At 50.3% G+C, this 24,179-nt stretch overlaps 1 protein-coding gene across 2 annotated transcripts in view; it reads right to left on the bottom strand.

Moving 5' to 3' along the window:
• Positions 1-3,342: 3,342 nt before the first annotated feature.
• LOC116944102 (protein CBFA2T1-like) overlaps positions 3,343-24,179 on the bottom strand; it is an 81,174-nt gene continuing 60,337 nt past the window's right edge. Inside the window, exons 5-11 of one of the 2 annotated variants that reach the window (XM_076068323.1) lie at positions 22,110-22,291; positions 20,178-20,725; positions 19,757-19,842; positions 18,276-18,411; positions 16,989-17,057; positions 16,220-16,410; positions 3,343-15,187 (exon numbers count right to left, since the gene is read on the bottom strand). In XM_076068323.1, the coding sequence (XP_075924438.1) occupies positions 14,753-15,187; positions 16,220-16,410; positions 16,989-17,057; positions 18,276-18,411; positions 19,757-19,842; positions 20,178-20,725; positions 22,110-22,291 (1,647 nt within the window). In that variant the 3' untranslated portion in view covers positions 3,343-14,752. The remainder of the gene's footprint in view (positions 15,188-16,219; positions 16,411-16,988; positions 17,058-18,275; positions 18,412-19,756; positions 19,843-20,177; positions 20,726-22,109; positions 22,292-24,179) is intronic. The other variant, XM_076068324.1, reaches the window with a different exon arrangement.

Here is a 24,179-nt window from a genome sequence, read left to right as displayed (position 1 = left end):
CCACCGGGGCAATCTCGCGCTAGCCCCACGCTGAGTGCCAGCCAAGGGCCGTGGTGTCGAAGATCGACCTCGGCCGTGCGTGTCCACGTCAGGCCGTTGTGGGCCCCACGGTGGGCGCCTCCGTGACCCGCGGTGGGCCCTCAACGATCGCGCGCAAGGAGGGCTCTGGCGTGATCTGTCCAAGGCCGTAATTATAATAGAAATCGGGGGGGGACACATCCCCCCAAATATTCAAATATGCTCAAAATGCCCTCCCCCTCAACATATTGCTATGAAATAGATTTCTGTTTATATAATTGTGGTGATGGTTGTACTTTATAATTCCATAATCTCTGCCATTACATACAATGAAACAAGAAAAAGTAAAAAAGAAAAAAAACAGAGCAATATAATACAATACACTATTAGACATTATTGTAAAAAATAAATAAAAAGTCCATACTATTTTAGGCAGGAAATGGCAGGAAATTCGTTTTCAAATTTAGATTTTTTCTGGGGGGGGGGGACACCCCTAGACCCCTTGGAAGATTTGGTCCCCCCCAATGTTGACTCCATGGCTACGGTCTTGGATTTGTCGGTGCGTCCGTCCTGGGCTAGGTGTCCGGAGATGGCGAAGGTCTTTCCTGGCTCTGAACCGCTTCACGCCCTGCCGGGCAATCCCGTGCGAAGGCGGACCTCGGGCACTGGCGATGCGTTGCGCTGCAGTGGATGCGGAGTGCCCCTCGCAGGCGCCACTGGTCGAAGACGGCCAGCTCCCTGCTCGGGGAGGCCGTCGTTCACCACGTGGCTGAGCCTTAGAGTAGTACGGGAAGGATGTCTATGCAAACTCTTTGGTTCTTTCGGTAAAGTTACGTAGGTAGAAAAGTAATAAAATAAAATAAAACCAAAAGTAATATATTTTATTATAATAATAGTGTTTTTCCCGTTTTTTTCTGGCAACAAAACTGAAACCTTTTTACAAGAATTCATGTCTGCTTTAACCACAATACCGCCAGTCAAAATGCAAACAAAAAACATACTATGATATAATATGTGGCATTGTCCTTGAAACTGATTGGTCCACACCAAGGGACGGCTTTCTTTTGTGCCTCGACCCAATTGGTGCTCGACCAGATGACGCCAAAAGGCGTACAGCTCAAAGACAATGCACTATCAAAGTAATGAGGGCTCGGGGTTTCAAGGACAATGCATATATTATCAAAGTATTTTTTGTTTGCATTTTGACTGCAGGTATTGTGGTTAATGCAGACATGAATCCTCGTAAAAAGGTTTCAGTTTTGTTGCCAGAAAAAAGGGGAAAAACCCTATTATTACATTTTGGTACTGGCAAAGGAGGTCTAATGATATATTTTATTATGTTTCTACTTACGTGACTTTACCGTAAGAACCAAAAAGTATGGATTCCTGCAGTCACGAAAGCTAAATCTAGCCATCAGTTGCCTGTTCACAGGGTTCCATTCTAATAGGGCTGACTTGGCTGTCCGATCAAGGGCAATAGCCACCTGAGCAAACCGAGGGGAGCCATCAGGAGACCCCGACCACAGGATGGTGTCGTTTCCTGCAGTGGTTGAACCAGCACCACACAAAGGTACCTCCTGGAGGCCCATGCTACTGATTATTGCCTTCTCAAGTTATTTAACGAGTGTGTCAATGGCACCTGGTTGGCAGGGGGTTATCATGTTCCAGATGCGAGATGGTTTGCGTAGTTTGAGGCTTTCGGTCATGTCCACCGTAGCACACTTAAATTTCGATTTAAAGCTTTCGTGACTGCAGGGATTCATATTCTTGATTCTTTCGGTAAAGTCACGTAGAAGGGAAATAATAAAATAATTTTGTTTCCATTGTTTTATTATTTCCCTTCTACGTGACTTTACCGAAAGAACCAAGAATGTGTAGCACACTTGTCACAGCTGGTTGGTGAATAAGCAGGCTTGCGCGTTCTTTGTGAACCCGCCCGACGAGCGATGCGGTACAAAGACGAACTTGGTCGTGTTACTCATGGGGGAATCCTTGGCAGTTATGCTCCCTTGGTCTCTTGCCGGGAGGACAGGGTATATATAGGTAGCTGGGAGACTTTGATGTCACGTTCCCTTGAGCCGGCTAACCCAGCTGATTCCTTTAGCATCAGAGCAGAGGGAGCTGTTGGCTGAGCGTCGGGATATATTCACATCGCCGGGCGACCCAGCACACTGCAGCTACGGGGCCAGCATCTGCTTCCTGAGCAGCGATAACGCCGGAGGCTCGGCCACATGTGTCGTGGGTTCCACGGAGACGGCGCCTTTAGAGGCAACACGGTTTATTTAAATCTTAACAAGAAGCCTCTTTACTCCCACTACCTGGGGAGGTATGGCCTCCGGGCTGACTTGCCCTATCACTGGGGCTACGGGCTCCAGTGATAGGGCAAGGGTGACCTAGGGGAGGCTACGCTGACCCGACCCTGCCAAGGTGCGGGTCCCGGCCCCGGCCCTTAAAAGGACGTCGGGTGCCGGGGTCCCAGGGTCCTAGCCGAGCTGCTCTTCTGTCTTCGTCTTCAGAGCACTGCCTCGAGCCGTCCTGAGGTCCGTCTTTTATACCCACCTCGGGGACTCTCCGCCCCCGGTACCGCCCCCTTTCTGGGACCTTCCAGGGGGCTCTGGAATAACCCCCCCACCCCTCACCTGGGGTCGGGAGGGGACTCGACCTCTCAACGGTCCGGCCCTCTCTCTCTCTAGCTCAGGGTGACACCCGCTATAGACCCGTGCCCGCAACTACAGGTAAGTATACACAGCGGCGGTGTGCGCAATGTATTTCCGACGCTACACATGTACAGACTCGGCGATGAACAGGAGGGAGGGGATCATGAGGAGGTGCCTGTACACGCATTTGGTAGCGAGAGGCTATAGCGAGACGCATTACTGCCCACCTCCTGGGTGAGTGAATTGGGTGCTGCGGTGGCGAGGTGTTAACTCCTCGCCTGGTATACAGGAGGTCGTGGGTACGATCCCGACCTTGATGCCTGCTCTATATTTGGAGGTTGCGTGTTCGCCCCGTGGTCGTGTGGATTCTTCTACGGGTCCTCAGGGTTTTTCCCACCACATTTTCAAAACATGAATTTAGAGTATTTTGCTGCTATAAATGTCCACGTGATAAGCCACTTGATTTGGGCTCTCATTTGTGGCCGGGTTGCTTCTGAAAAAGGGCTACATTACTCAGTGGGCCTTACCTGGTAAAATAAAAATAGTGATTAGTTATTTGGGATATCGACCTTTGATGGCAAAACACATAAAGGGGCAGGTCCAAAAACGATTCCGAGCGAAACTTCTCGAGGTACCGCTTAAACAACAACAAGCACGAGGCACAGTCTTGTTAGATGAATCATGAATAAGCTTTATAACACATTTATGAATATACAAGCAATACCTGATTCATATATAGAGGGTGAAATACGGCACACAAGTCCACGTATAATACAGCTCAAAATTACACAAAGCAAAACGTACATGTCAAGAGATCCAACTTGCATTTCACCTAAACACATCTAACCAGGGAAGAATGAAGCTTCAAGCAAGCACACATCAATATTAAAGCCGCACGTAAAATACCGTAATATTTTTTTTTCTTTTCATTTCAAGCACAACCAGAAACCCATTTATCAACAAGTGTTTACCGGCTAGGCCAAAATTAAAACAAATTAACCCCTTTTTTTGCAAATCTGCAACAACAAGAAGCACATGTTATGCATCTTTAATAACCTAGGGTGGCTTTTTATTACTATTATTTTTTAGGGTTTGTAAAATAAGGTTATTGCACAATGTCTTTAAATATCTTGGGTTGAACCCAGATCTCGTGAGTGTGTGTGTATTATGGCCTTAAGCCACATTTTATCAAACGAGATAACTCAATGTTTATAACCGGCACATACAATCTAGCATTTAAAACCAGTGCTGAAATGTTCCAAATTCAGCTCTGGCTTATCAAAGCACGAATAAAAATTAACAAGAGACTCAAAGGAATAATATACAAAACCAGCAAAGCCAATTCTCCGACACTTTGTGTTTAAAGAAGCATCTTTTGCTACGTTTTTAAATACACTATCCACACGTAAATTGTTGACACAATTTTCAACATAAGCATGTGAAGAGAGAGCACTGTCAGAAAATATCAACGGAATACTACACCAGGGTACACTGATAATGCCAAGTTTAAAGCAGTCTTTATTTTTTGGCATCCATTAACTATCATAACATGTAACATGCATTTTTATATTTTTAGTTTTTCACATTTTTCCATTTTTTTTTACTTTTCTCCACAACATGTAATATTAAACATCCCAGCAAGACTGTATTATTATTATCATCATCATCATTAATGTACGGTATTTTATTTCAATAAAACTCGCCAAGACTGCACACTTATCAAAATAAAAGCCACCCCCCCTGCATACATTGTTGGATGCAACGTTATGCACTGCGCTTTTATTTTGACACGGAGCCATGACATTTTGGGTAAGATTTTTTTTTAGCCTTTTGTTTTTAAAACGAAAGCGGTTTTAAAAACAACAACAAAAAACGGGCAGTGTTTTCCTTCTCCGCACCCAGCGCTACCCGTTATCGAATCCAGAATTCTTGTACTTTTATAAATTGTGAGTTCACGCTTAAGGTGAAAACGCATGCAGCTTAAAAGTCCCCTTCATTCCTACGCGCCTTCAACGACAGAGGTACAACAATTGCAAATAAGTGTCTTCGTAAACGAGCGCTATAAGGGGCGAGGTTTAAGGGAATCACAGATAACAAAACAGAGGGGGTTTTGTATTTAGTATTTTTTTTACTCTCCTTTGAGTACTGCATTTAAAATAAAAAGTTGAGGTTTGTTAGACTTACGTTTTTGCCTGCTACACACAGGTCAAAAAAAAGGTTTGTAGCTAAACGAATAGTTTTGGTTAATTGTTATTGTTATTATTTATTATTGTTAACATTTTTGTTATTATCATATCATGAGTTAGCTTCCTAGCGATTTTGGTTAGAATAAGCTTCCTGTGGCAAAGAGCGAAATGTCCTGTTTAGGAGGTAGACGGTCATGTTTAACATCTGCTTAGTTGACAATTAAAAGGAAAATAAAACGATGTCATCATTAGGTAAAGAAAAGGGAGTTACCCTGCATAAGAATATGTACACACTTTAACATGCAACATAGCCACCGCAATGAATCTGCATTACCCGTCGATCGCGTTATTTCATCACAACACGAACAGCTTTCTGGGGGCAGGGGGAGGGGTAGATGGGGGGGGGGGGGGGGGGAGACGGTAATTCTTTGCTCAGAAAATAACATTAGCAGATATTATGCATAATGCATTAACGCACAGAGAGATTTGAAGTATCTACTCGAGTACACAATGGTTCACTTATGATGCTGAAAAATGGCATTTCAAAAAAGGTGATACTGCAATGTGATTATTATTATTATACACTCAAGAATGCATATGCCATCGATGATGATGATGGGATGTGGAAGTAAAACAAAATATAAGTTGTTATAAGTTTAGTAAACGCCAATGTTGCTGTGTGCATTGCCACAAAGTTACAATAGCGTTCCTTCATTATTACTAATTTTTGTACCGTACAAAGACCACTAAACCCCTATGAACTGTTCAGCCAAGAGCTCACGTTAAACCGCAGATTGAACATGTTTCCGCTAATTACCGTGTAACCTTGGCCCATCCCCAAGCTCAAACAGGCATTCATCAGTGCACAACCTCCATCATTAGGTCCATCCTCTAGTAGCGGTGGCAATCGTATCTGCTGCCCACGGCAGGGCCCCATGTATCGTTGATTAGCCAACAACAACAACATCATGATCATCCGTAGCTCGCTAATTAACGGGGTGCTGCTTATTTTACCCAACCTGGAGATGATACTGATGGTACTAGCGATGATGATAATCATCATGATGCCAATATCAAACCTGAGCAAGATTCGAACTCACGTCCCTTGCCGTTTGGGAGACGTGGCCGGGTCGTCCTACGGAGGCGCTGGTCCCAAGCCGTGGGCATGTGGACTCTACTACCGCCAACCCAGGGCAGCTAATAGAGATGGGTTGTCACTGCCGTGCCCGTGTGAACAAGGAGACGCCGTGACAGAGTGCGCGTTCCACCGAGGCACGAATTGCGGCAGCCGCCTGCACGGTGGCGTAGCACGCGATACATCCAAGTCACAATGTCCACGTGTTACAACCTCCGATCAGCACGGTTGGCTACGCACGGTGCGAAAGAAGTTAAACGTGCATGCAACGGCGCGTCCAAACCGCACAATTTAGAGTTCCAAATTTCTACTAGAAAATTCAATCCACGAATACTCGACTAAATTGTTGACTTTTTTGTTTTGTTTGCAGCTTTTACAGCTATGCACATAGCAAGTGTTGCGGTGTGCGTGGGTTTATGTGCTGTATAGAACGAGATGGAAGGCGAGTGCTACGTCTATGACAAAACAAAGCATAACCACCGTTTCACAGCATGCCATGCGACTATGGGCTATAAGCAAGAGAGAAAAGCGTGCGCGAGTGTGTGTTTGTGTGTGTCTGTCTGTCTGCTTTAGGTTGACAGCCGTAAAGTGAGTGCCAAGTGTGGGGGACATCATCTTCGTCGGCACTCGAGGAGACAAAGGTGGCTGGGCATGCACTGCGCGTGGCCACAGTGCACCGTTTCAGTCTCAATAGGTGCACGCTAACAGCACTTGGCCACGACCGGCTGTGTGGCTCAACGGGAAAGAGGGTCTCTCACTTTTGCTACCCTTCAAGACCCTACATAACACCAGCAGCAATGAGAACCTTGACCCAGACCTGGCTCTCCCCTGGGTATAGCCTCAGCCCGGTACAAGTGATGGCCATTGTCAACATCAGCTCTGGGGAGACAAAGGTGGTAGTGTATGGGTGGCGCTGAGCACACCACGTCCTGTTCAGTATCTCCGTGCTTGTTCAGAGTGTGCACGTGCAATGAGGGCTTGCACGCACGTGCGTGTGATTAAGTGCTTTGTGCACGTGGTGCTGGATTTTTTGTTTGTGGTACCAGAATCCACTGCGGACCCGACTACCCGACTGTGCTTACGCAATGCAGACCCGTCAGGAGGACGAGCCACGGAAAGGGCACCGGAGCGCCACGGTTAAAACCCAATCAAAAATATTCCAGCACAGGTCTACAACACGGAACAATTAGTAGTTGGCGAAAGATGAAATGAGGACACGTGACACAGGTCTGTGCATTTTGATGACGGGTGGAAAATTAACTCGAACGTTCGGGATGAATCCTGCGGGTCGGTTGGGCGGCTTTAGCAACTCGCGAAGCGCATGCGGCGCGTGACCGCTGCACCAATCGTGCCACGGAGCGCCGAGCTACAGATCCTGAAAACCATCTGCCTGGCCCTTGGCTACTGCCAAAGCCACCTTCCGATCAATCAACAAATCCACAACATCGCCGGCAACGCAGCAACGGGGCCGCCTTCCCACATGCAAATGTAACCGTTGCGAGCTGGCGATATTACTTAGAAGTATCATCCGACACGCATTTCTTATGCCTTACACTTTCGGTTTGCAGATAATTCACAGGAACATGTGCAGGCACGCAACCTTCAGTTTCAGATATCGTCCGCGAGTTGTGTGCTGAACCGAGGTCCGCCTCACTTATCCAAACCTGTATATTAAGTTTGGAAACAAATATCAAGATGGTTTGTGGGTTCAGCAACGGCAGATTCTGTCTATTTTGTTCCTGGATTAAAGCCGGCTGGTGGACGTGAGGGCAGCTGGCTGTCGCGAGTGCGATAATCGCGAATTTATACCGTCGCCAGGTGCCATTTAATTAATTTTTAAAAACCAACGTGGATCGACGGGAAACGAGGCATTCGAAATCTGCGTCTGTCAATAACCTTCATCGTTAGATTGCCAATTTCTTTATTCTCCCACGTGCGTTGGTAAAACATTTTGTCCACGTGGGTTGGGTCAATTTTTGTCCACGTATGTTGGGTCCATTTTTTTGTCTACATGGGTTGGGTCAATTCATTTTGTCCACGTGTGTTAGGTAAAACATGTTGACCACGTGTTTTAGGTAAAACATGTTGACCACGGGTGTTAGGTAAAACATGTTGACCACGTGTGTTGGGTAAAACATGTTCACCACGTGTGTTAGGTAAAACATGTTGACCACGTGTGTTAGGTAAAACATGTTGTTCACGTGTGTTAGGTAAAACATGTTCACCACGTGTTTTAGGTAAAACATGTTGACAGCGTGTCTTAGGTAAAACATGTTCACCACGTGTGTTGGGTAAAACATGTTGACCACGTGTTTTAGGTAAAACATGTTCACCACGTGTGTTAGGTAAAACATGTTGACCACGGGTGTTGGGTAAAACATGTTGACCACGTGTGTTGGGTAAAACAATTTGACCACGTGTGTTGGGTAAAACATGTTCACCACGTGTGTTAGGTAAAACATGTTCACCACGTGTGTTAGGTAAAACATGTTCACCACGTGTGTTAGGTAAAACATGTTGACCACGTGTCTTAGGTAAAACCTGTTCACCACGTGTCTTAGGTAAAACCTGTTCACCACGTGTCTTAGGTAAAACATGTTCACCACGTGTGTTGGGTAAAACATGTTGACCACGTGTTTTAGGTAAAACATGTTCACCACGTGTGCTAGGTAAAACATGTTGACCACGGGTGCTAGGTAAAACATGTTGACCACGTGTGTTGGGTAAAACATGTTGACCACGTGTTTAGGTAAAACATGTTGACCACGTGTGTTAGGTAAAATATGTTCACCACGTGTGCTGCACCCGTTCACCTCTCTAAATCCTGCCTACCAGCCACGGTGTTCCGCCGTATGAGTTTTCAAATTCCTCCCCCCCTGGTGACTAACAACACGAGGTGGGGGTGCCTCCTAGCCAATAGAGGACGCTATAGCTGTGACTTAGGTATTTTTGTTGTACTCCCCCATGAACTAACCCATCAAATTCGCGCATGCGACGACATTGAGACATTGAGAAGGGGCGAGGAGTGAGTCCTTAGCGTGTTTTTGGTTTCACGTTCCTGTTGAAATCAACTCGAGCGCTGTACGGTGACCGAATGCAAATTGATTCCCCCAATCACATTAGTAACGAAGTGACTTTGAGATCGTGAAATAAATGTATATTATTTTATCATTATACACAACCTTGTGACTCGTGTGTGTGTATGTGTGCGTGCGTATATTTATCGCGACACAAACCATCTCGACATTTGTTGCCGTGTTGAAAAAAGTGAAAAGTTGCAAACAATTTTTGTTGTTGTTGTTGTAACGGATCGTCCGCCAACCCCCACGCAGTAGAACGTACAAACGTTGTGCCCAAAACGTTGTTGGCACGTTCACTGGGCAACTGCTGCTCAGCGTAACCACAGGGGGAAGGAGCGCGTTTTGTGTGCCAAATAATGAATAATACTTTGCGTTTCGTAAGGATGTCAAGGGGGGGCGGTGGAAAGTGACGGCGCTTCATTCACTCGAGCGCCTTCCCGACGAAGAGACATTGGCTGTGCGACGCGACCACGATATGACACGAACCACGATGCTTCACAGAAACGAGAAAAGATAGGGGGCTATAAATGAACACCGAATATCAAAAAGCGCCTTCGGGAATAAATGTGTTCATCGATCGTGCAGCCTTTTGAGGAAAATATCGTGTCTTCACCGTTCAGCGACCGACTCTTCCGGCTTCTTTAAATGTTTAATTTTACGAGTTCCCTCCCTGAATAATTGCCCAAACCCTCTCACTCACCTCCACCACCCCCCCCCCCCCCTGATTCGTGAGTGGCAGATTCCAAAGTGTTAAAGCCAGCACTTGAGGCTTGGAACCAACCATTTAATTATAGGGGTAGTTCGGAGGGGCTGGTGGTGGTGGAGATGGGGTATTATGAGGAGTGCCATTAATATATTTCACACAAATGATTAGAAAAGATGAGAGATGAGAAAGAAAAAAATACAAATGACAGCAAACACAGACGACAACCATGTAACAACTGTTAACCGTTACCAACAGGAATTTGAGGTTATGTTGTATATTTATATATATTTATATCTTCAATCCTTGGAGAAGACACGTAACTGCACCCGACGGCTGAAGTGTTTGACGTGTAGAGTCGCACATCGCAGCGACGGCGGTATGACTTCAGCAACAACGTTCAGCTTCTTTTGTGCTAACATAGCAGGTGAACATTTTTCACATTTTTGTTGTTGTTGTTGTAACTTTAAACCCAATCCGCCGAATAATTGGCACGCCTTTATTTGGTATGAAATTAAAACGAGCCCCGCAAAGTCCAACGTGTGTTCAGAGATCGTCGCGAAGATCATCGCAAACCCCTTTTGCCCACCCCTTCCCCCCCCCACCCCCCCCCTGACCTGCGATTTCGACGCTTCGCTGCCGACGGAATGAATCCCCTTATCCCGTCCCGCCAACAGGAAGAGTCTTGCAACCCAGCTGTGCCTTCTCCGTTATAAATTAACCGGGTCTCTTTCGTCGACGAACGCTCAGCGTTGTCCTTGAAAACAAACATTGTCACAGTTGGGCTGTGGAGGAATGATGTTCCAAAGCTGTCTTCCCACCGGCATTACATTTTTGTAAATCCACAGGGTTCACCCACATCGCAGGTAGTGTGGCCCTGGCTCTTGTAAAGTTCGTTTTTTTTTTCTTCAGTTCTTCATGTGGACGTAGTTCTATTTCTTTTAATTACAACGCGCGACTTGTGTGTATGTGTACTCAACACATCATATACTGTATAATCCTATACCACATGCCCATACACACGCTACAGTGACACTCCTGTGTGGCAAATTCTTATCCACAACTCCCACTATCCGCAGGGTACAGCCAAGGATTGGTTGTTGTCTGCATAGCTACGGATAACGGAAAGGCCACGGATGGATGGGGTGCAAGCACAATACTCACCCCGCCATTAACATTTTTATCTGGAAAAATGAGATTCAGGTTATCAACCCGAGTTCGATTCCAGGCCGTGGCTAATATCAGTGTTGAGTGAAATCAGAACCGGAAATGGGGTCTCCTCACCTAACCAACCTGCGATGACCAGCATGGTGAAGTATGGTCAAACAACCCCCCCCCCCCCCCAGGACTGACCCATGGGGGAGGCATTTATCCAGCAGTGAATCGGCAAAGGGTTATTGTACATTTTATATATATGAAAAGGGGGAGATCCTGTCATAGGTTGTTCCTGTTATCCGTGATGACACGGACAAGGGGGCACAAAACATCCTTCGCCTGTGAATTCACTTCTCTGCAAGTGCCATGGGCCCTGCATTGTCGTGCCACAGAGGAATCTCGTTGCACGGGCAATGAGTATCACGACCTTCAAACGGGTTTCAAGTGCGACATGTGGCGTAGGTCTTACAATATAAACGTGCGGTATACACATACGCGTGCGCGCGCGTGCATGTCTTTAGTAAATATATGTAGTGTGTGGATGAACACAACGTTGTCTATTTGGGATGATGTCGGCTGTAGACGTCGAGACTTGAGGTGATTGCATTTTATGCTTCTTATTTTTTTTAAGGGGCTTCGCGTCACTTACTGCCGGATGAACAGAATGCATTCGCGAGTAGAGGGTCAACCACTTAAAACCTGAGCAAAAAAAAACCTTCGCGATTTTGTGTTCCAGCAGGTTTCATTCGCAACGCGTGAGGGCCCTACAGTCTCTGAAAGAGTTAACAAAGACGTGAAGGTAAAATGTTAAAAAAAAACAACGGAGAATCACTTTCGCACAGTGAAGTACAATTACAGTCGCTCCAAATCGCGCGTTAAGATCCCGATCGCTTTTTTCATCGTTCAAATCCTGGAAATGCGAATCCGGAAGCAGACGAAAATGTTCTCACGCAACGTGGGAGGCTGCGTTGCACGGGAGAAAAATCTTAGCAAAATCTAGTGATTGTCATTTTTGCATGAGTGAGCTCACCTGTAAAAAAAAAATTCTGCAACTTGTACTGAATTATATCCATCAGTTATCAGAATATGCCAATTAAATTTTAACCAAAAGTGCAAACGTAGAAAATTCCCATGGTAGTCCACTACAATGGAAAATAAATAAGTCAACTCCATGGTATTCATTTGAGAATGTCTCTTGCAGACTGAGTGATCAGCCTATTGTCATGATACTGATTACCAGCACAATCAGGAGAGGCCTGGGTAGCTAATGCCATGCTCAAGCACCGAGCTGACATCCTTACTTTAAATCCAAATCATATATATAAAAACAATTAACTACTGGATGAAGGCCTCCTAACATCAGAATGATCATATGGCTTGATTGACCATAGCTGTAGGTTGGTTCAAAGCTATGACATAAAATCCGGCTGTCACTTAATTTGGCATATTCGGGGATTTATTTTCGTTTTCATTTGTACATGACAAAAAAACTATTCACGGGCCATATAAAAGGTGTGCCCCTGGTGCGAATGAAGTCACTTCAGAATGACTCCTGTTATGTCATCCTGAAGGGACTGTTCCGTGACAGGGAGAGGCACTGCTCGCTGCGAGTTTCTTGACATGATTGGCAATAAAAATTGGAATATACTTGGGATAAAAAAACAAGTTAATTATAAAATGAGCATACAAACTGGGTGACTCAGAAAACGATGGATAAACGTTCTTGTGGCCTGCGAGTTGCGTCTTTTTACCTTAAGTTGTATTCCAACCACATATCCAGTGTCGTCAGCGAGCAGTGTAACATCGCATCATGTCACAGAATGCTTCAGGAAGATGACGCCTGAAACTAAAACTAAACTGTTGTTGTTGTTATTGTTGTTATTGTTTTTAAACAACCTCAGATTAGTAACAGAACATTCCATGTTACAATTGTATATCACTGGGTACAAAATAACTGAAGAAAAAAAAAACACTAGACACTACATTTTTAAATATACATATATATTTAAAAAGAAAATCAAGCAGAACGCTTTAATCGTACTCCACTGTGCGAAAGAGAAACATCCCGTGGAAGAAAAAAAGAAGATAGATCCGTGCCTGGTATTTACAACAACAAAAAAAATTTGCGTGCAGGAGGCGAACAAATTCCTGGAGAGCAGCGCGTCGCCAGGAGAGATGCGGCCAACGAGGCTCTTGGAGTCGAGTCGCTCGCACGGATGCTGTTTCCGTTGGGTGCTACACCATCGTTGACAGATTATTTTTTTTTAGTTTTTTTGGCATTGCATTTGAATGCGGCTGCACGCTCGCGTCGTGGAGATACCCGGAAGTCTCTCCGACCCCGGAGTCGCGGTGGGCGGCGTGTCACGATGCGTCGAGACCGGAGACACAGACGCGCAGCGCAGAGAGAGAGAGAGAGAGTTCAGTTCGTGTCCGTGGATTTACATTTCAACTTCCGAATCCCAACTCGTCGAATGCGCAGCACGTTGTGTAACTGTATTTGTTTTAGAAACCTGATTTTCTTTTTGTGACTGTAATGTTTCAAACGATGCACGTTTTGGTTATTGATAAGAAAAGCTCTTGCATTTTTTTAATTCATTTTATGGTGTCATCAAGAGGTCATCGGTATTAACATTTTGCTTTGTGTGTGTTTTTTTTTTCTTCTGTTGTCATCATTTGGATGTTCCCTGCATGGCCGTGAGAGCACACAGATTGTTGACGAAGATGGCACACAATAAACCCCCATTTCCCCTCCCCGCCACGTTTCCACGCGGCAGTAAAAATCGCTTCGCTGCAGGTTTCCCTTGTCCCAGCGACAAGTGACCTTTTGAACGTCCGTGGTAATGTCGTCGTCGTCGTCGTCGCTATTGTCGTCGCTGCTTGTCTTCTTTTTTGCAATCGCAAAAAATGTACAGAGAGGTGATTTTACATGAGGCATTCTCCACGAGGAGGGTGTTTTATTGTCTCGAACGATAGAAACGTTCATCGAGCCACAAAAAGGTTGCTCTCTCCGAGCCACCGCAGAGCGATCCGTACATCCCAAGAAAAAAAAAAACTTTAAGGTAGTTTCACTAGTTTGGAAAATGAGGTCATACCATGCTTGGAATCTCTGGAAAGGTGGCCCAACCTTCTCCCAGTGACGTCCACACAGCAACACAGATCAATACGGCAAGACGACAACGGCGAGCAGGAGGAGGAGGAGCAGGAGGAAGGGCAGGAGGAAGAGCAGTAGGAGGATGGCGTTCCTTAAGAGATTTGAACGCGTGCGTTGTGTTGTCAGAGTCAGCCGCCAGTGTCGGCTCCATCGCCAGACTATCGTAGCGGAGGTCTGGGGACGTGGAGCTTCATTCGTGCTCAAAACCGTTTTCCTCTGCGACGCGCTGCTTGCATTTTCAGGCCTGTGAGTCACGTGTCGAGGTCTGGAAACGGCCTCGTGTTTGAATCCGGGCTTCATCTGCAGCCTGGTGATTGCAGCCTCGCGATTGTTCAAAGAGAACGAGAACGTGACCTGGTTGCTTTCTTTCATAATCCTGAATAGAACACTTTTTTTTTTCCCACTTTTGAGCACCGATCTGGCAAAAGCGCTCTCTCAACAAAACGCAACCCCCCGATGCGTCTTGCAGAGCGCCGTCTAAAACCGACTCGAGCTTTCGCAGCTGCGCGGCAGGGAATCTCACGTCCTCGCGCAAACGCAGCGACGGTGTCCCGGTCGACGCCTTGGACCACAAAGACGCTGCGTCAACGCGACAAGCGGGACCACGACTCCGCGACCTCCGGTCGCGCCAAAGGAGTCCCGAGCTTCGGCGCAGCCGTCCACGGCGCTAGCGCGAGGCCACCTCGCTCGCCGAAGGCTCCAGGGGAGAGCCGGACCGCGACGTCGACGCTCCGTTGTTTGGGGGGCTGCCAGCGCCGGACGACGACCCGGATCCGGCCGCAGCCACCCCTCCGCCGACCGCCGCCGTCGACGCGGCGACCGCCGAAGATTCGACTATGGAACCGCCGCCGATACCTCCGCCGCCGCCGCCGCCGCCGCCGCAGCCGCCGCCGCCGCCGCCGATCCCCGGCACTCCGCCAACTCCGGTCGGCGCTCCTCCGCCGCCGCCGCCGCCGCCGCCGGTCGTGCCCTGGTGCAGTCCCTGGCCGCACACGTGGTGGTGCCGCTCCCAGTCCTTGTGCTGGCAGAAGGAGCCGCAGTACCGCGCCGTGTTGCATCCGCTGCACGTCTCGCTCGCCTTGCGGCCACAGTTCCAGCAGCTCTGCGGAGGCGAGAGGGCGGTGGTGAGAGGCGCGTCCCCCAATTCGAGGGTGCCCCAGGCACCGCGTGAGGCCTGCAAAAGCTTGCGGGAGCCAGCGGGCGATTCAGAGAACGCGCAATGGCCGCGTTAGGGTATTGAGCCATCGCCGCTGAGAACCCGATGACGAACCTGGGTTTCCGGTCACCTGCCATTTTCGAGGGGTGCGCTCAAGTGCGGTAGTGTGGTGGTCTGAACACGACGCATTCAAGTGTTGTTACTTTGTGTGTGTGTGTACATGTCTTATTGTGGGGGGCGGTAGTGTCTTGGTTAGCGCTACGCAGCGCTATGAACCCAGCGACCCGAGTTCGTTTCTCGCTTACAGCCAACACCAGCGACGATTATTTGAACCTATCCTGGGCCTCCCCTAGGTCGACTCAGCCTCAAATGAGTACCTAGTGCGGTGTGTAGTAAACATTGTCACGAGGGAGACAAAGGCGGTCGGGCGTGGTGCTAGCCACCCACCCCCTCGTGTACCGTCCTGGCCTTCATAGGTGCTCGCTAACAGCACTTGCCCCAACAGTCTGTCAAGGCTACACGGGGGATCTTTGTCGCTGCATTCCAAACCCCAGCGACCCCGAGTTCGATCTCCCGCTCGCGACCGGCCGGAGCGCCGCCGCCAAAGTGGATGCACAAAAAAACGCCAAATAACAAACTCGTCCACGCGGCTCGAGACAGCATCAGGATATTAATACTGGAGGAATCCGCCGAGCTACAAAGCTCCTCTACACAAACGTCCAGTAGGCACCCGCGAAGGACAAGGGCGCTCGCACGAACCGGTGCCACGGGGCGCGGGAAAGTTTTTGGGGGGGGGGGGGGAACCTGCACATCCGGCACCTCTCTCCCGCCGTCGGGGGTCCACGGAGTGTCGCGTCACGAAGACCCGGGTCAAGACCGGCCGACGATTGTCGACGCCGTTCCCGGACCCTCCCCGAGGGACTCAGGAGAGAGGGGGGGCCGCCGGGGTCCCAGCCACAGCCGCCACCCGCCACCCACCTCGCTCGAGTCCTCCTGCGAGTTGATTAGCGTCGCCGCGTCCTCGGCCGCCTGCCGTTTCGCGTCGAGCAGCGCTCGCTCCATCTTGCCGCGCTCGCTCGCGATCAGCTCGTGTGCCTTGCGCTCCGCCTCCGCCACGGCCTTCTGCAGCTCCGCCACGGCCTGGCGCTTCACCTCGTTCACCGCGTCCTCTGCGTGCACGGTGGGGTGGGGGGGTGGGGGGGGTGGGAGGGGGACGCGCGTGGCGCTCGCTCATTGCCCGCGTCGTGATGCAGCGTACGCGCGGGTGCTGTGCGCGTAACTGCCGCACGTGACCAGGATTCGAACCCACGTGGGATGAGGAATTTCCATTTGTTTGGCACTTAACTGCCCCAGAATCTCAAAGACGCTTAACTCAACAATTCCAATGCCCAGCTGTAGTTTTTTTCTTTTTTGGCCTAGGCGACCGCCCTGATGGCAGCCGTCCCTGTGCTGTAGAAGGTAACGCAGCACCGGCACGTAAATGGACATCGGTCGATCAGTCGGGCGCTATGCTGCTGTTGGTTAATAACACTGGTACAGTAATGTGGAATCACCAGCGGAGCTCTTCCGATGCTTGGCGCAGGCGGGAACGAACGGGAAGTTGAACAAATTCAGATGCAAGCCGTGGAGGAGAGGGTTGGCCTCTTAATTATAATAAATTGGGAGCGAAGGGGAGATATTGGCTAGCAGTGGGGCGGTGTTAGTTAAGGCGAGTGCACTCGTTAGAATAAGGGGACCGTGCACTCACCTGCTTTTCTCCAGATCTCGTCGGGCATGTAGCCTGAGATGGGCCGGTGTGGGAACTCCCTCTGGGATTCTGGGGCACAAACAAAAGAAAAACAGAGGAATGTCTCTGAGTGGCCCCGAACACCAGGCTACGCTTGCCCCGAGAAGGATGCTTTCACTGCACATGCAGCAGCACGGCAAAGTTCCCTACATGCCATCTCGAGTGTACTCTCAGGAGGCCGGCAAGATGGTTTGTCATATAGTGCCAAGGTTGAGCGCACACCTTGTGACTATCATTGACCTAGAGATAGGAAGTGATTCCATGACTGTCCATGTAGACCAAATCCCTTCCGATGGGCCAGGGTTGGGTACAATTTGAGGCAAGGTGAAATGGGAAGTGATTGGGAAGGAGCTCCAGTTGATAGGATCGCTGCTCCCGAGCTGGATTTGGTAGCATGCCTCATTCAGCTGCACCGCTGCTGCAGTGACTGCTCCGGACAGCTCCTTCCACCACAATGCTAATAATAAACGACAACTTCTACAGCGCCGCAACATTGCAAGCCATTACATCGGCACATGCAGCATATGGATCCCACGTGGATATATGCAGAAAACATTTATACGAGGCCACGGCGAGGATCGGTAGCGAGCACGCCATGGTGGCAAGATGTTAACTACCTCGCCAGCTCTACACGAGGACGTGGGTTTGATCCCGACCCCGACGCCTGCTGTATAGTTGGAGTTTGCATGTCTCTCTCCCCGTGGTTGCGTGGATTTTTCTGCGGGTCCTCCGGTGTTTCCCTCCACGTGTATGAACATGCGTTTGGAGCATTTGGTTGCTATAAACGTCCACGCGATAGGCCACTGTGCTGAGGTATCTTCTGAAAAGGAGCTACATAGCTCAGTGGGCCTTACCTGGTAAAATACAAATAGTTTATAGTTTTTTTTTTTATATCTGAACCGATCCCTGCCCCCGCCTTTGCCAACCTGCTATGACGAGGGTGAAGTACGGTCAAACAACCCCACTGACATAACTGGCGCGGCGTGGGGGAGGTCTTCACCCAGCAGCGTGCTTGACGAAGAAGGGTCAGAGGGGGGGGGGGGCAGGAATGGGGGGGGGGGGGGCCCTCGACAGTCGTGGAATTGGGCAGAGAGCCCAAGGAAACGAGGGGTTGACGAGAGGCCATCGAGAGCGCCGCCTTCGACGGCCTCTGGTGGCAGACACGGGGCTCGTGGTCGAGAGCGCCGGCCTTGCACCCTCTGGGCCGGGGGCCCCGGGTAGGGGACGCCCGGCTTAAGAGGGGCGCACCTTTGCGCAGGTCCTCAGCGTCGTTGTAGCGCCGCATCCAGTAGTTGAGCTCCTCGCGGTCCGACTCCTGGCAACGCCGCAGGACGGTGAGGGAGCGCCGCGTCTTCTCCACCATGTCCATGATGCAGTTCAGCAGCTACGTGTGTGCACGTGCGTGCGTGCGCGTGTGTGCGAGTACACATGAATGTGTGTGCATGTGATTATGTGTGTGTGTGCGTGCGTGTGTGCATGCGTGCGTGAGTATGCGGGCGTGTGCAAGTGAGAGTGTGAGTGTATGTATGTGTGAGTTTGAATTTGGGGTGTGTGTATGGGTGTGTGCGCATGTGAGCGTGTGTGGAACAGCAGGTGTGAGCATGCGTGCGAATTTGAGTGGGTATATGTTTGTGCGCGGTCGGGTGACAGCAAAACACAATTCATAACAGTTATAAATCAAATATTTCATGCGTATTGATGCAATGATGCAGTGGGATTGGTCGCACCTAACAAATTATCTCAAAGCCAATCCAGTGCAATATCTCGTGCTGACTTTGCGACAGAACCTAACTTGAACTCAAGGTGACCCCCACGTTGAATTATAAAATGAAACAAAAAAGCTATTAAGTTGACCGTGGGGAATATTTAAAAATAGCCGAAGTGTGATGACAGTGAGATTGCAACGACAAAAAAAATTGGTTTTCACGAATCATAAATGTACCGTGCCAGGAATTGTGGCAGGGAACGGTTCTGACGAATAAGAGAAGGCCATTGCTAGTTGCGGTCAGAGAATACTTAATAGTGAATAGGGAAACCAAAGTGTTTCCATCACATCACATTCATCGCACGAGTGCACTGAACCAGCGTAACTAACGCATTTTATTTACAATTGGGGTAAGATTTTTGCAACGATAAAAAATAGCACGTGCACGGTTGGCTACATATGGTGCGAAAGACTTTCAACATACATACATACATAATGTGTGTTTTTTTGACTATTTAAGAGTTGGGTGTAGTCAGAGCATACCCGGTCATGATTACTTATAAAATCATGGCTGGGCTCATGTCTGTTCATCATGATTATTGCCACATGTATTTGCGGTCTGATCTTGGTATCGAAGCGTGCATTCGTTTAGTGGCGGCAACTGCAAACATGTAATTGTAAGAGGTATTTAACATGCACATTACAGCAGTGTGCTTTGGTAATGTCGAGTTAAAAGACCTTAGTTATGCATTGGGAAGACATCATTTTTATCTATGAACTAAACTATTTTTTATTTTACCAGGTAAGGCCCACTGAGCTGTATAGCTCTTTTTCATAAGCGACCTGGCCACAAATGATAGCTCAACTTAGTGGCTTATCACGTGGAAATGTATTGCAGCCAAATACTCTAAACGCATGTTTCTAAATGTGGAGGGAAAATCTGGAGGACCCAGAGAAAAATCCACACGAACACGGGGAGAAGGACATGTAAACTCCAAATATACAGGCGCACTTTACAACTCACATGATCCAAATGCTTCCACTCTTCTGCCCACTCTCGATCGGTCAGCCTGTGATCAATGACCTCCTCGACTCGTCCTCCGTGCAGTCCTGAAAGGTCAAGGTCAAGAGGTCATGACAAAAAAACTGAACCCATTCGTCAGTAACATTGCCCTAAAAGGATTTTTTTTTAATATATATATACCCACACAACAAACGTTTCTGGAAATAGCCCTTGGTTTAATTTTCCAGCGTCTGTTGATTGACGGTCATTGATTGACCTCATTAATGAGGCCTAGATACTCTATCCTATGAAGAAGGGCCATTGCTTGCAATGTCACGTATTAATTACAGAGAAATACATTTTCTTTTTCAGGACAGTGTTATCCTTATCCCCTTCACTCCGCGACAACACAGAAATCCTTCACGCAGGCCGTAACCCTCACCGATGGATCGATGCCTCTCCCTCGTCTCCCGCACATCCGCGTTGCCGCCGCCACCGCCGCCACCGCCGCCGCCGCCGCCGCCGCCGCCGCCACCGCCGCCCGCCGCGCGGTACACCTCCCGGTACGCGTGGTGCGCCGGCAGCGTGTGGTGGGCCGCCGCGGCCGCCGCCGCCGCGGCCGCGGCCGCGGCGGCGGCGGCGGCGGCCGCGGTCATGGGCAGGCCCGCGGCGCCGCCATCCTCCACGCGAAACGCGCCCGCCGGCGGCACCGACACGGGGCCCGACGGGGCCTGGGAAGGAGGCGGAGGGGGCGGCGGCGGCGGGGGGGGCTGAGGCTGGGGCCCGGGGGCCGGGGGCCCCGGGGGGCCGTGGCCGTGGCCGTGGGAGGAGGGTGCCGCGCCGCCGGGGAGAGGGGGCGGAGGGGTCGGGTGGTGGGGCAGGCCGTTGCTGGGGCTGAAGCCGCGCGGCGTCGGGGGGCTCAGGGAGCAGAGGCGTTTGCTGGGGGGCTCGCAGTGGAGTCCTTCCCGGTCGTAGCCGTTCTCTTTGGTTCTGCGGGCACGGGCGGGCGGGCGGGCGAGGGGTCACGGGTGTCAAGAACGCTCGCTGACAACCGCGCTCGTCATGGTGCCACTTCGCCGAGGTGTACATAATAACGGCTGCCGAACTGTGACAACAGAGAACTTTGAAGGGATGTCAGAAGCGGTGCTCTGTGCTGGCTTTTACCAGGGCAGTCCTCCAACGCAAGGCGGTACAATACCCGCTGCGAGAGCTCCGGGTAGAAATCTCTTTTGACCTCGTGATGGCGCAATCAGAAGACACCCGGGGGCCTGCCGCGTGACTCAGTTGCAACAGCAGAGGGACAGTCTCCTTCACCCCCTACCCACTCGAGTGAAAAATTAAGACTTTTTTTTTTATGGAAGGTGTTTTGAGATGTGGCGGCAGCATTTAAGCGCTCCATAGATCTAAAGTAAACAATTTTTTTTTTATGTTATCAAGGCCCAACGAGCTATGTAGCTCTTTGTCAGAAGCAACCTGGCCACAAGTGATGGCCCAACGAAGCGGCTTATGTGGAAATGTATCGCAGCCAAATGCTCTAAACGCATGCCGATTCTAAATGTAGAGGAAACAACCGAAGGACCTGAAGAAAAATCCACGTGACCACGAGGAGAAACATGCAAACGACCGCGACCTCCTGTATACCAGGCGAGGTAGTTAACATCTTGCCACCTTGGCGCCCAATGTCAAGAACTCAGACCGACTCCAGAGCCTTTTCTTGCACAGCACCCACACACCTTGGAATGTCCCCACAACCAATCTCAAGAGTCCATATTCACCTTCTCTAGGACACGGTGCGTTTTAAGTCCACGCTGCAGCATTACCTCTGCCACTTAACGCTACAGCTGAGCTCCATTATATCCGAGGCTGTACATAGGGTTTACTTACATATGGCTAAGATGGGATATTTTGTCTGTGATTTGTATTTGTATCCAAGCACTATTAATTGTTCATTCCATTTGCAGGTAGTTGTGGCGTGGGCCAGCACGTCACCCTTTTTGTCATCCAAATTGTGATCCGGATCTCCCGGTGTGGCAGTTGAAACAATGGTGAATGGTTATTAAATAGCTCCCTCACCCCCCACAGCCTCTGTCCACCCAGCGACATAAATGGGTTCCACCATGCTTATTCGATGGACAGGTCGCGCGCAGTGGGGCAAAGTTTAGGTAATCCCACATCTTCCAAGAGGTCTGGCCATTGTGTAAAAGCAGGCCAGGTACCAGCTGTGACGATGGGGGGGGGGGGTGGCTCTCTATAGCTCCCTCTAGTGGAGTTCTTGCCACCACCAGCGGCGGCGGCGGCGAGAGCGAGCAAATCGCAGGCCTGCGCCTTTACCTTCGCCCGCTGTAATGTGGCGGTGCGGGGTGGGCGTGGGCACCTGTCCGGTGTCCGCCGCTTGCCGTTCTCTGCCACCTCGAGCATGAGGTCGGAGGAGTCGACGGGAGAGGTAGCGTTGGCGTCCAGCAGCAGCTGCTCGTTCTGGGCCAGGTACTGAGCCGGCGTCTGCTTGGCGAGCCGCGCGCAGTGCAGGAGCTCCCGCTGCAGCAGCGGCAAGTTGGCCTGGGCACGCACGCAGAGACGCGTACGCATCAGATCGGATCACACATGGGGGGGGGGGGCGCGGGGGGGGGCGGGGGGGGGCGCGGGGGGGCCGACACAGCAGCAGCGCGTCGCCGGCGCGTTCCACTCGGCCATCCGCGTCCCTCCGTGGCCGCGAGGCCGCTCGCTTCCCAGCCCCTGGAGGTGGGGAATCGAGCGTGCCCATCATGCCGCAAGCACATTCACGTCGCCAGGCCGTGAGCTGGAGACGATGAAACTCCACATTCCTATGGGCGAGGGGGGGGGGGCCAGTAGAACGAGCACCTGTATGACTCCTCGCAAAGCGATGAGGTCAACAGCATCTATTGACCTCATCAGAGGGGAAAGCCTTTGACTGGGCCGAGTCGACGTACAAGCGGTGCCTTGAGCTTGCGACCCTCCCGACGACTGCCAGCCGGCCGGCCGGCCGGATCCGTTGCGGCAACGGCGCACGCGACAATGCGCGTTTCTCCTTGCCAGCAATCGCCCAGGCCGGTGAGCACGCGCGCGCAAGTCCAGTTAATTTACCGCTGGATGAGGGCCTCGCCGCACCGTGCGGGGTGGTAGGTGCCGTTTGACCAGACTTTCTCCGCACGTCGCGACTGCGCGGGGTTGTTAAAGCCGGGGGGCAGTGCAGACGTGGGGAGCGTCGGGCACGGTACAACAGTGGTCGTTGCCGCACTGCTCTCTGCCGCTGTGCGCAGTGTTAAGTCATTGGCCTGGGAGATGAAGGACAAACAGGCGAGGGAATGCCTCAATACCGAGGTCCGCGATCAAATTACTGTCATTTAAGAAGATACTGGGGGTTCGCGTCGATCTACAATCAATGCCACGCACAGCCAACTCTGTCCAGTCTGGAGCCATCGGAAATATTATCCATGCAGAGGACCGTAGAGCAGAGTGTAAAACCCTGCATGGCTGAAGGTCACGACCTTCACAAATACACAGTCCCCCATTATCCCAAAGAAATCCTTACTGAGTCGCAGTACTCTTTCAAACAGTTGGCTTCTTGGTTCGTGTTCCCATGGACTTCACTCTTCGATTCCTCCACCCTTTTCAAGGACTCGTTTCATCCACACTCTGTTCAACCACCACATTGCAGGTCGCAACAAAGACAAAGCTCACCTGTATAGCCTTAACAGACTGTTGGGGCAAGTGCTGTTAGAGAGCACCTAAGAAGGCCGGCACTGCACATGAGGGGGTGGGTGGCCAGAACCATGACCGGCATTTATCTCCCGAGCGCGAATGTTTTTCATACCGCACTGGGTACTCATTTAAGGCTGAGTCAACCTAGGGGAGGCCCAGGGCCGGCTCAGATAATCGTCAGTGGTATTGGCCGTGAGCAAGAATCGAACTCGGCTCTCCGGGTTTGCAGCGCAGTGCGCTAACCGCTACACTCTCGCTCCCCTGGGTCACAACAACACACTCACTCACTGGCCCACCTACCCACTGACCCACTTGCCCAACCACTCACCCACTCACCATGCTGCAGGCCAAAACACTTCTCTCTCTGCTTCTGCCCTGGCACTGCTGCACTTTGAAACTTCCTCCTCCCATCGTCGCGTCTATTTCAAGCCATTTTATTCGTGATGGTGGTCGCCCATCCAAGCACTGCCCAGGCTCAATCCCCGCTTTAGCTTCTGAGCTCCGTCGAGACCGGGAAACTTGGTTACAGGCAGTGGAGTTATAAGTGCGGCCACAACGGTGGCCCAGCAGCAGCAGCAGCAGCAGCAGGGAGCAGCGACTGCACTGCTCGTGGCTGGAGGTGTAAACCGCTCGGCCGTAGCGCCACCGGCCGGATTGGTTCGGGTCAGGGGTCGGCAACCAAAATAACAATGGAATTTTTGTTTTACGAATTCGGCTTAACAAA

Source organism: Petromyzon marinus, chromosome 20, assembly GCF_048934315.1.
Source record: "Petromyzon marinus isolate PM22_M1 ecotype Great Lakes invasive population chromosome 20, UKy_Petmar_22M1.pri1.0, whole genome shotgun sequence".
Taxonomy (NCBI): domain Eukaryota; kingdom Metazoa; phylum Chordata; class Hyperoartia; order Petromyzontiformes; family Petromyzontidae; genus Petromyzon; species Petromyzon marinus.
This window is presented reverse-complemented; position numbering and strand designations above follow the sequence as displayed.